Here is a 12,850-nt window from a genome sequence, read left to right on the forward strand (position 1 = left end):
AACGGTAAATTTGAGTGATTGGTTATTAAAAACTAAAGTTAACTAAGAATAGGACAAAGAACAAAATAGAAAAATAACCGATTAACAACCAAGAAGCAAACAATACCCAGAAAAGAATTCACCTAGACTTTATCTGTCACTATTAACCTAAATTACACAATTTCTTCATTTAGTATCTTGATCCGTAGAAATATCTAAATTATGTTAATATCTCTCTTCAAGAATAAGAGCAACTGACTCTAGGTTGATTAATTGAAATTTATTTCTAATTAAAATCTCTATTATCGCATTAACTTGATCTATGGATTCCACTATTAGATTTGACTCTAATCTTATAACTTTATGTCGGATTGCATGCAAATCCACTCAATTACGCTAGATCTACTCTTAAATAGGGTTTATTCCTCACTTTATTTAAGCCCATCAAACATGGATCAATATTCTAAAAATATTAAACCACAAATTAAGCACACATAATTGAGAACAAGATCCAAGTATTTACTGTGTAAAATAAAACTCAAACAATAAAATCCATCACAAGGTTCATCTCCCTAGGTATTTAGAAAATTAGTTAATGCTAGCAAATAAAAACATCCAAAATACAATATAACCATAAGAAATAAAGAAACTCATAATAATCTCCAAAGAAATCAAAAGGGAGTCTTCAATCTAGACGGAAATCTGCATCAAAATTCACTTCAATGTTGTTTTTTGAGTTGTTTTCTTGAGTATTTAATGACAACTCACTCATATCTTCTTATTTTTTTCATATATAAGTCTCAAAATGCTTGAAAAACCCTAAAAATTGCATTCTTCCACTATTCGGAGTGTAATTCGCGAAATTGTCACGCCTGCCACATGGTTATGTGGCAGCCTGTGTGGCTCAAATAGACATGTGGAATGGTTCAAGTCGTACGACTCCTGTATCTATCTCTGATTTTTTGATTTTCTCTCGTTTTTCACTCTTTTTACCCCCAAATGCTCTCCCAAGTATAAAAACATGAATTTAAAGAATTAGTAGCATCAAATTCATAAATTACATCAAATGATGACCCAAAAACACATTAAGAATAGGATTCAAACATGTTATTTTTAGCAATTATCAAATATACCCACGCTTAAGCATTTGCTTGTCCTCAAGCAAAATCCTCAACCCACACTCAAGTTAACTTCTCTTAATTTATTGATTCAACTGATAATATATTAGGATAATTTACAGATAATTATGTATTGGAAATTCATACTAAAATGACACTAAATAGCACAATCAATCTAAGTAGAGAATTTTAAGTTTTGAAAACATTAATCATCTCCCCTATCTCAAAAATTACTTGAAATTCAAACTCAACAAGAAATAACATCCCCACTAAAGATTCACTCAAAGCATTCAAAGTGTTTAAGGTTCAAATAATGTACACTCAATAGTCAAACGAGAAATGTTATTACCATAAGCTTGCATGATAATCAAATCTCCAGCACTATAGAATGAGATGACACACCAATCAAGTGGTCTTTGTAATGTTGTAATGGGGCTTAGGTTAAGGGTATGGAAAAGGTAAAAAAAGTGAGTTATAATCGAAAGTCGAGTTGATAAGTTATCAAATTATAAAAAAAATCAAATGCTGAATTAAAAGAATTCGCATCAACAAGAAACAAATAATAAATGAGCTTTTCAACACAATATGAAACTAACGATTCAGGCTCAATTAATTTTACTTTTATTTTTTTTCTTTATCACTATTTTCTTGTAAAAGAAATCCAGCAAAACAAATGATGAAACATAGTTAGGCAACTAACCACATAGATATGGGTTACTTTTTAACATAAATGGGTTAGAAAAAAATAAGAAAAATTTGTTAGGATTAATGGGGTTTACTAAGGGATAATACAACAGGTAAGTTGATTAAAGTTAAGTGGGTTAAATCCTAAATGTCTCTATCATCTCAGTATATCAAATCAATAATGTGGTCTCAACATGTATAACCAAAGCAAGTTCTAGAATAACAAATCAAGTTAACATACCCTCAACCAAAAATAAAATGAGCAACTCACAAAAAATTATGGTTTTGATGCCAAACTTACAAATTTAAATTTTCAAAATAATATTTCAGTTCAGGGAGACAACCTAAAATATTTATTTCTGAAAAAACAACTTGTCATGCTTGACTCTTTCGTGTCTTAAAGTATAAATCAACCAATGAACAAACATCCACAAATAAATCCCAAACAAAATAAATAAAAACTTTAAATTTAAAAAATAAATCAAAGATAGGTTTGAGAAAATTCTTGAAAAATAATAATTCAGAGATTTTATCGCATAAAAAATATAAACAACCTCTCCACACTTAAGATGTACATTGTTCTCAATGTACAAACAAATATAAACAAAATAAGCACAAGATCAAAAGAGAGGGAGAGAACTAAAACTGCCCTGAATTTAGATGAATTCGCCAGAATAGTGAAATCTAGAACCATAGGAAAATCCAAATGAAGTACTTGTTTTTGAGCAAACTAATAAGAAAATAGAAAAAAATAAATAAGATAAAGAGATTACAAACTAGAAAAAAAATAATTGAAAAAGCATAACAAAAAATTGCATAATAAAATAAAATAAAATATATAAATCCAGAAAATAAAAAAGATAGATAATAAAAATAAAAATAGGGCTAGGGTTAGGGAGGAACAAAGGAACAAAAAGAAAAATAATCAAAAAATAGCTGTAAAAAAAGGAAAAAAAAAAGTACATGGCCATGTGAGCCATATAGTTGTGTGGTCTCTACACGGGCGTGTGGTCAAGCCGTGTGGAATCAACCATACCAAGTGTGCTTCAAAAATAGAAAAAAAAACTCAGTAATCACTATGTGTCCAGGCCGTGTGGGTCACACGGTCGTGTCGCTAGGCCTTGTAAGTCTCTGTGCCCATGTGGGTTAAAAGAAAATTGAAAAAATTAGCTCTAGTGTTCACACAGCCTATGACACATTCGTATGTTTAGGTCGTGTGTCACACATGGCTATGTGGATCACCCAGACTGTGTGGACCCTTTTTTCAATTTTTTTCAAAGATTTTCTCTTTTTTTTTCAATTTTATCCTTTTTTATTATTTATTCTTTTTTTAAAAAAATTCAAAATTTTATTTTTTTCAATTTTTTTCAGAAGTTTTTTTAAAGTAATAAAAATAAAAATAAAATGTATATGTATATGTATTGATTTTTTTTGGAATAATAAAAAGAAATGTACTAATTTTTTTAAAATAACATGAAATTAAAATAAATAAATAAAATAAAAAAACTCGGGTTGCCTCCTGAGAAGCGCTTATTTAGAGTCTAAGTTCGATTTCCCTTTTTAGATAACGATTAAGACTGATTTTGGAGCCAAAGCTCCTCTCTCTCGTTGTCAGTATTATCAGAAAAATAAAGTCTGAGACGAAGATTCTTTACCTTGGATGTGTCATAATCAGGGTGTGTTACCTCAATGGTTCTGTATAGGAATATGTTTTGTAGCATAAATGGTTTCGACCCTCTTAACTTAAGCTCTGAAGGGAACATTCGTGGATCTGATTTGTCTAGAAACACATCGTCCCCAACTTTGAAATGGTTTGTCCTCTTTACATGCACACTATGACGTTGCTTAGTTATTTCTTTGATTGTTCTTGGGTTCTCATCAGCCTTTGTTCGCCATTAATCTAATTCATCAAACTGCACCATTCGCTCTCCACTCTCCCTTGATTTTTATCACCTTGAGATGGATATTGTTCGAACACGTGTATTCATTAGTAAATTCACATGATTACTAACATTAACAAAATAACGAGTATTATCTCACTCCCTAGGAACTCTAACAAAATCGCGTGCTTGAAGAGTAATCTTTTTCTTTTTCTTTTTATTATTTTATTTTTTCTTTCTCCCTCTTTGAAGTTTTTGTACTCATTCCCTATCAAATTTTCGCTCTTTCTCCCTTTTTTATTCCTATTGAAATTTCCTCTCCCAATCGCGGTGTTTTACTTCTTGTTTTCACCGTACAATTTTGAAGGTAATGTTAATGTTTGAATTAATCTGGGAAACCATTTTGGTAGGTGCTCATCAAGAAAACCGAGACCCTTCAGTGGTGTAGTGAATTTTCAAGGCTGCTATTGTCAAGGGTAAGCTTTTGGATCATTTTAGTGTAGTTTTTTTTTTGTTTTAAAGTTGTGCCAAAGAGGTGTCTCGATTGGATTTGTGAATTAAAGTAATTGTAGGTGTTTTGGTTGAAAATTTTAGGTGATGTTCACTTCGAGGTTGTGAATTCTTTAAAAAAAAAACAAACCAGGTGTATACTCACAGCACGAAAAATCAAGTTTTGGCGAAAGCCGAAAATGGGGTCTGTCAATGCCACACGGGCGTGTGGCCAGCTGTGTGGTTGGCCATGTGTGAGACACAACCGTGTGATTAATGAAAGCGTGGTCGTGCCTAAGACACGACTGTGTGATGGTGCGAGTGTGGCCATGAGGGCCACACGGGCTAGGCCAAATGGGGCGTGTGGGCCCACACGGGCATGTGGGCCCAAACTTTTGAAATTTTTCCTAGGGTCACACGGGTCGTTTCGATCGACTGTGGTCCTATCATAGGGTTGGTAAAGGCTAACAAAACCCTATGTCATGTGATTTTATATTTTGATAGACTGATCTGAGTAGGATATTAATACGTATGTCTGACTGTGTTGTTTAAGTATGTATCTATCTGTATACGAGCATGTTGAGCATGTTTAATCTGATATATCTGTATCTTAGGGATACAGACAACAGAATACGTATCTCTGTATATTTGTTCTATGTATGTTGCTATATCTATATCTATTTATCTGATATCTGTATCTTTTATAGACTTAGGTCCGAATACGTATGTCTATGTATGTTGCATGTCTATCTCTATTGGGTTACACACTGAGTTTATGGAAATTCACATATGTTTATCTGTTCTATTCAGGTAATCCACAGACATAGACGAGTCGGCGCGACGGGGGCTCAACAGTGACCACTCGACGGTGAACTTTTTTCACTTATCATTATTTCATGGTTTTTACTTAAATTTTCTGCTTTCGTGAGAGTTTTGTAATTTTTGGACTCTCTAGAATTTTTTGACTGGTTGGTTTAAATTTTTGGGATTGGTTGCGTTAGGATTTATAAATTCGACAATTCAACAAAATGTTGATTTCATGCGAACAGGTGTTATTTTTGAAAACACGAGAATGGTTTTGATTTTAACGATTTTTGAAACTTCCATTGTGATATGATTTGGTAAACCTTAAAAGATAAAATGTAACGATTTCAGCAATAAATGTACAAATTTATACGCTTTATAACTTGGTCATTTTATCGAAGTACCATTGATTTCAAAACCCTTCTTCATAACACTCCCGGATTCAGCCATAACGTCTAGGTCAGGTTTAGGGTCTTACATTTAGTGGTATTAGTGCCAGGTTACAAAACTTTGGCTGTGAATTTTGGGTTCCAAATTTGTGTTTTGAAAAGAACTTGTTTTAAAATAATTTGGATCTTTAAATTTAGAAAACATTGTTGTTGGTACTTTCTGAAACTGTACTGAGTTAGTCAAAGACTAAAACCTCTAAAATAGTTTGGAATTTCTGATAAGTTGAGCATACTGATGCATAAAATTCTATAATGTACAGAAAACTAAAAATATGATGAGCATTCGTGGAACTCGCAGTTGTGGTATTTGTGGGTGTGGTGGGCGCTGTAGGGGGCTCGAGCTGAGTCTACCTTTCTGGGCAGTATGCCAAATTTAGACATGAGTGAGACATCGGTTTCACCTACTGCTAAGACTAGGTTTTAAAGTCGCTCGGCTGGAGACGACGCACTATCTCAAGTCATGTTGAGAGTGTTGGAGAGGGTCGCTGGACCTCATTCTGGATCTGAGGGCCATGGGTTGGTAACTAAACGACTTCGGTCCAATAGAGCTGAGTTGTTTAGGGGCGTCACTAGAGTCGCCTGCACTCTTGAGCAGAAATTGAAGGGTGCAGTCTCTTTGCTTCAGGACGAAACTTATCCGTGGTGGTTGTTGGTTGAGAAGGATACACAATCGGATCATCTGAACTGGGAATACTTTAAGACTACTTTCTAGGGGAAGTACGTGGGTGCAAACTATGTGGATGCTCGTAGGCATGAGTTCATGAATCTCATGCAAGGTGATAAGTCTGTGGCCAAGTCTGAGGCCGAGTTTCTGAGAATGAGTCGCTACACTCGAAGCATGATGGCATCCGAGTATGAGAAAGGTGTCCATTTTTAGGACAGTTCGAAGGATAGTCTAAGGGTTCTGATTACTCCACAGAGGGAGTGTGAATTTGCTATTCTTATGGATAAGGCAAATATCGCCGAAGAGGTTAAGCACGTGGAGCACCAGAATAAACATCAAAAGAAAAGCAAGAAAAAGAGGGATTTCGAGCCATCTAGTTCTGTTCAGAGGCCTAAGAAATGGGTCAAACCTGATGAGCCTGTTAGAGTGCGGGTTCCTGTTGCTCCTATTGGGGTTCAGGCTTATAGTGATTGTGGTAGGCGTCATCCGAGAAAGTGTTGGATGAGATTAAGGGCTTGTTTGCGGTGTGGGTCTTTGGAGCACCAGATTAGAGAGTGTCCACATCATGCTAATTAGATTCAAGCTATGGGATCAGGTTCAGTTTAGCCTTAGAGGGCAGTACAATAACCACCTAAGGGTCATGGACCGGCTAGGGGTGGTAATGGTTTGGGTTGAGGTCAGAGAGCACTGGGCAGAGGTACTAATCAGACTGAGACGATGCAGCCTGCACTAGTTTATGTTGCTCGACGTCGAGAGGATAGAGACGTCCCTAATATGATCACGGATACGTTTTTTATTTTTGATGCTCCATATACTACTTTAATAGACATATGTTCTACACACTTCTATGTAGCTAGTTTTGTTTCTAAGAACTTGGGGATTTTAGTTGAGTGTACTACTGGTGAAATTATTGTACTGAGTCCATTGGGGCAGTCTGTTTGGGTAAATAGACTTTATAGGAATGTTCTGTTGGAAGTACAAAGGGTTATGTTTCCGGCAAATCTGATAGAGCTACTGTTTTGGGAGTTTAACTTAATTCTGGGTATGGACTGGTTAGTTGAGCACTAAGTTAGTTTGGACTGTGCGACTAAGAGGTTTGTTCTGAGGACCGAGGATGATCAAGAGGTGGTTGTGATTGGCGAGCGTCGAGTTTACTTGTCTAAGGTAATCTTTGTTTTAATGGCTGAGAAATTGGTTTGAAAAGGGTGTGAGGCATTTTGGCTTATGTCAGTGTGTCAGTTTTTCAGGACTCTTCTGTCAAGGATATCAGAACAGTTAGGGAATTTTTAGGTGTTTTTCCTGAGGAGTTACCGAGTTTACCTCTGAATCGAGAAGTTGAGTTCGGCATTGAGCTTCTTCCAGGTATAGCTCTGGTGTCCATCAATCTAAACCGCATGGCACCGAAAGAACTTGTAGAGCTTAAGGCTCAACTTCAAGAGCTTCTGGATCATGGTTTCATCTGTCCTAATGTGTCTCCGTGGGGAGCACCGGTTTTGTTTAGGAAGAAAAAGGATGGTACCAAGAGGATGTGCATCAACTACTAACAATTGAATAGACTAACTGTGAAGAATAAGTACCCACTTGCAAAGATCAACCATTTGTTTGATCAGTTTCGAGGGTCTTCAGTTTTCTCGAAAATATATCTCTGATTTGGGTATCATCAGCTTAGGGTTAAGGAAGCTAACATTTATAAGACGACATTTAGGACTCGTTATGGGCACTACGAGTTCCTAGTTTTGCCATTTGGTTTGACGAATGCTCCAGTTGCATTCATGGATCTAATGAACTGAGTTTTTCAGTCGTATCTGGATCAGTTCGTAGTGGTCTTCATTAATGATATTCTGGTCTACTCTAAGACTGAGGATGAGGATGATGAGCATCTTAGAGTAGTGCTTTGAATACTTCGAGGGAAACATCTCTACACTAAGTTGAGTAAATGTGAGTTTTGGTTGCGAGAAGTATCTTTTCTAGGGCATGTGGTTTCTTATGAAAAGATCCAAGTTAATCCTAGAAAGATTGAGGTTGTACTTGATTGGAAATAGCTTAAGAACATTTTTGAGATCCGTAGTTTTTTTGTTCTTGTGGGTTATTATCGGTGGTTTGTTGAGGGGATTTCTCTTATTGTAGCTCCTCTAACTAAGCTTCTGCGAAAGAATGTTCCTTTCATCTTGTCTGATGTTCAACAATCGAGCTTCGAGAAGCTCAAATCTGTTCTAACTCAGGCTTTTATTTTGATACAGCCTGAATCTGGTTAAGAATTTGTGGTTTACAGTGATGCGTCGCACGTTGGTTTGGGATATGTACTGATGCAAGATGGTAAGGTTGTGACTTATATGTCCCGTCAGTTTAAGTCAAACGAGGGGAATTATTTGATGCATGATTTTGAGTTAGCTGTCGTGGTGTTTGCTTTAAATATCTAGAGGCATTATCTGTACGGTGAGAGGTGTATCATCTATACTAATCACAATAGCCTCAAGTACCTCCTTACTCAGAAGGAGTTGAATCTTCGGCAATGTCGATGGATTGAGTTGCTTAAGGATTATGACTGTACGATAGAGTATCATCCTTGTAAGGTCAATGTGGTGGCCAATGCTGTCAGTCATAGAGCGATGACTGATTAGAAGGCGATGTTCGCTCATCCTAGTTTGTTTGAGGATGGAGGTCTGTTAGTTGAGTTACAAGTTAAGCCGACTTGGATTGGGCAGATTTGAGAAAAGTAGTTAGAGGATGAGTCTCTGGGTCTGCGGTTTTATCAGGTTGATAGTGGCAGTACTTTTGTTTTTGGACTGAATAAGGATGGAGTTGTGTGTTTTCGAGGGTGGGTTTGTGTACAGAACGATTATGATCTAAGACAGTCGATTCTGAGGGAAGCGCATAATAGCCCTTATGCTATGCATCCCGGTTGCAATAAGATGTATCAGGATCTCTGTGAACTGTATTGGTGGCCGAGATTCAAACGTGAGAAAATAGATTTTGTTACTCGTTTTCTAACGTGTCAGCAAGTTAAGGATGAGCACCAGTTGCTTCTGGTTTGCTACAACCGGTTAAGATTCTTTTGTGGAAATGGGAGCGACTGACGGTGGACTTTATTAGTGGGTTTCCTTTAACACCCACTAAGAAGGATTCTATTTGGGTCATTGTGGATTGATTGACCAAAGTCGCCTATTTTATTCCGGTTCAGACAGACTACTCTCTACAAAAGCTAGCGAGCTCTATATTTTTGAGATTGTAAGACTGCTTGGGGTTTTAGTTTCGATAATTTCTGGTAGAGATTCTAGCTTCACTTCTCAATTCTGAAAGAAACTGCATGAAGCTCTTGGTTCGAGATTGGACTTTAGTATTGCGTTCCATCTTCAAACCGGTGGTCAGTCTGAGAGGGTGATTTAGATTTTGGAGGATATGCTTCGGAGCTGTGTGATTGATTTTCAAGGTAGTTGAGAGGATTTTCTACCGTTATCTGAGTTCGCCTAAAATAACAGTTTCCATTCTAGCATCCAGATTGCACCTTATGAAGCTTTGTATGGTCGTAAGTGTTGTACTCCGCTGGATTGAGTTTGGTGAACGACAAGTTTTGGGTCCTGAGTTGGTTTCCGAGACTGAAGATAAGGTTAGACTGATTCGGGATCGTCTGAAGGCGGCTTCTGATAGATAGAAGTCCTATGCTGATCTGATAAGGAGAGGTATCGAGTACTCTGTTGGTGACTTCATATTTCTTAAGGTATCTCCATGGAAGAAAGTTCTGCGCTTCGGTCGTAAGGACAAGTTAAGCCCTAGGTTCATCGGGTTATATCGGATTCTGAAGCGTGTGGGATCAATGGCTTATCAGTTAGAGTTACCTCAAAAATTAGGTCGTATCCATGATGTGTTTCACGTTTCAATGTTGAGACGGTGCCGGTTTAACCCATCTAACGTTGTCTTTGTTGAGGAGATTGAGGTTAGACCGAACTTGATGTTTGAGGAGGAGTCAGTTCAGATTTTGGATCGAGCTTTTAACATTCTGAAGAGGAAGTCCACCTCGTTGGTTAACGTTCTGTGGCGGAATCATGGCACTAAAGAAGCCACGTGGGAACCTAAGAACTCGATGTGTCACTAGTATTCTCATCTATTCGGATCAGGTAAATTTCGAGGCCGAAATTTCTTTTAGGGGGGTAAAGTTGTAATGCCCTAAATAAGTTAAGTTTGTTTTTCTGAAATTTAACACAAATATGTATATGCTTCTGTAGTTAAGTGTTCTCTGTGTGTGTGTTAGATCTGGGGTTCAAGTCCCACATTTAGAATTTTTTTTATTCTTAATCAAAGTCTTATCCCAGTTGGGTGGGTTTATCTAAAATTGTATGTTAATCCATATCAAAATGACCCTATTGGTTCGAGTGCTAAGGAGTTTGTGTATTGGAGGTCTTGTGTTCGAATCTCTACGTGAGTGTGGGTGATAATTTTTGTTCCGGATATCTGTTAGACGTTCGGTGGAGTTGGGAGTCTGAGGTAATTGGATGTGGTTAGTGGGTGAGATTTAGTGGGATTGTGTAGTTAGTGGGATAATGGAAGAGTTTGGATAATCTTTTGATTATTTTTATTTTTCTTTTTATTATTTTATTTTTTTCCTCTCTCCCTCATTGACGTTTCTATACTCATTCCCTGTCCAAATTTCCCTTTTCCTCCCTTTTTGATTCTTATCGAAATTTCCTCTCCCAATCGCAATGTTTTACTTCTTGTTTCCATCGTACGATTTTGAAGGTAAGGGCTGTCGTGGTGTTCTGGGAGTCTTTATTTTGTACTTTTGCTTCTGTTCATGTTTGAGTTAATCCAATAAACCGTTTTTGTAGGTGCTCTTTAGGAAAGCCGAGACCCTTTGGTGGTGTAGTGAAGTTTCAAGGCTGCTATTGTCAATGGTAAGCTTCTGGATCATTTTAGTGCAGTTTTCTGTTGTGTTTTCGAGTAGTGCCCAAGAGGTGTCTCGGTTGGATTTGAGAATTAAAGTAATTGTGGGTGTTTTGGTTGACAATTTTAGGTGTTGTTCGCTTCGAGGGTGTGAATTCTTAAAAAAAAAAAACAAACAAACCAGGTGTGTACTCATAGCACGAAAATTCAAGTTTCGGTGAAAGCAGAAAATGGGGTCTGTCAACGCCACACGTGCGTGTGGCCTGTCCTGTGGTTGGCTCTGTGTGAGACACGGTCGTGTAATTGACGAAAACATGGCCCTACGCAAGACATGGTTGTGTGACAGTGCAAGTGTGGCCATGAGGGCCACACTGGCTAGGCCAGTTGGGGCGTGTGGGCCACCCAGGCAAGTCTAATTTGGAAATGTTCCCTAGGGTCACACGGGTCATTTCGATCGACTATGGGCCTACTGTAGGGTCGGTAACCGCTAACCAAACTCTATTTCATGTGATTTGATATTCTGATAGACTGATATGACTTGGATACTGATACGTATGTCTGACTGTACTGTTTAAGTATGTATCTATCTGTATAGGAGCATGTTAAGCATGTTTAATTTGATATATCTGCATTCTGTATCTATATTTGGGGTGGGAATTCAATATGTGGAGGAAGTGATCTGTACGACGACTCTTCGCCTATATTCTGGCAGCTTGACTGCATATTTTCTGTTATGTGTCGCATCGACACTGTATGGTGTGTTGGGATGGATGACTGTTTTTAACCCCACATGGTGTGATAAGATGGTCAGAGATGGTGTGTAGAGGATGGGGGTAGGATTTAGTATATTTATTCTGATTATCTGATTTTGATATCTGTATCTGTTATGGACTTAGATCCAAATGTATATCCGACTGATCATGAGATTCTGTGTATGTTGCATGTCTATCTCTGTTGGGTTACACACTGAGTTTACATAAACTTACATCTGTTTGTCTGTTCTATTCAAGTAATCCACAAACATAGGCGGGTCGGTGCGACGGAGGCTCAATGGTGACCACTCAATGGGAAACTACTTTTAATTATCATTATTTCATGGTTTTTACTTAAATTTCCGGCTTTCGTGAGAGTTTTGTAATTTTTGCACTCTCCGGACTTTTTAACTCTTTGGTTTAAATTTTTGGGTTTGGTTCCGTTAGGATTACTAAACTGTGACGATTCGACAAAATGTCGATTCATGCGAACAAATATTATTTAGTGTCATCTCCTTAATTTTCTTAGAAAAATTCAAACCATCAATTTTCTTACCAAGAGATTCAACCTAGTTTGCTAATATAGAAATTGCATCAATATAAAAAACTTCGACTGCTTTAGCAGGTTTTACTTTCGTAACTTGCCACTAATAATTATTCGATGTCATCTCCTCAATAAATTCTTGAGCTGCCTCAAATGTTTGTTTGTTCACTATTCCACCAGTTGTTGCATCAACCATCTTTCTAATCGAGAGATTCAAACAATTGTAAAAAGTCTGAACTTAGAGCCCCAAAGGTAGTCCATGAAGAGGAAACCCTCTCAACAAATCCTTAAATCTCTCCCATGTATCATAAAGTGTCTCAATATCAAACTGAACAAAAGAAGAGATGTCATTCCTCAACATAGTTGTTTTAGCTGGTGGAAAATATTTAAACAAAAACTTCTCCGTCATTTGGGCCCAAATCGTGATAGAAGCCTGTGGTAATGAATTTAACCACTGTTTTGTCTTGCTCCTCAACGAGAATGGGAACAGCCGTAAGCGTATGACATCATCAATAACGCCATTGATCTTGAAAGTGTCGCAAATCTCTAGAAAGTTAGCCAAATGAGTATTTGGATCTTCATCTTGCAAACCATCAAACTAAACATATT

At 37.2% G+C, this 12,850-nt stretch overlaps 1 protein-coding gene and 1 non-coding gene across 2 annotated transcripts; both read left to right on the forward strand.

Moving 5' to 3' along the window:
* Window positions 1–6,784: 6,784 nt before the first annotated feature.
* LOC128040407 (uncharacterized) lies at window positions 6,785–10,160 on the forward strand. The gene is made up of 8 exons (XM_052629150.1): window positions 6,785–7,119; window positions 7,162–7,231; window positions 7,315–7,557; window positions 7,867–7,953; window positions 8,488–8,661; window positions 8,824–9,096; window positions 9,498–9,674; window positions 9,786–10,160. The coding sequence occupies exons 1-8, from the start codon at window positions 6,785–6,787 to the stop codon at window positions 10,158–10,160; spliced, it is 1,734 nt and encodes a 577-aa protein (XP_052485110.1).
* Window positions 10,161–12,495: 2,335 nt separating this feature from the next.
* Window positions 12,496–12,602, forward strand: LOC128040747 (small nucleolar RNA R71). The gene has a single exon (XR_008195553.1). It is a non-coding gene; the product is annotated as a small nucleolar RNA R71 (small nucleolar RNA).
* Window positions 12,603–12,850: the final 248 nt, after the last annotated feature.

Source organism: Gossypium raimondii, chromosome 4 (assembly GCF_025698545.1).
Source record: "Gossypium raimondii isolate GPD5lz chromosome 4, ASM2569854v1, whole genome shotgun sequence".
Taxonomy (NCBI): domain Eukaryota; kingdom Viridiplantae; phylum Streptophyta; class Magnoliopsida; order Malvales; family Malvaceae; genus Gossypium; species Gossypium raimondii.

Coding starts and splice junctions, on each gene's coding strand:
- LOC128040407 (XM_052629150.1), top strand. CDS start 6,785: ATGCAGCCTGCACTAGTTTATGTTGCTCGACGTCGAGAGGATAGAGAC. Junction 7,232..7,314: donor GTCGAGTTTACTTGTCTAAG/GTAATCTTTGTT, acceptor TCAGTTTTTCAG/GACTCTTCTGTCAAGGATAT. Junction 7,954..8,487: donor AGGATGATGAGCATCTTAGA/GTAGTGCTTTGA, acceptor TTAAATATCTAG/AGGCATTATCTGTACGGTGA.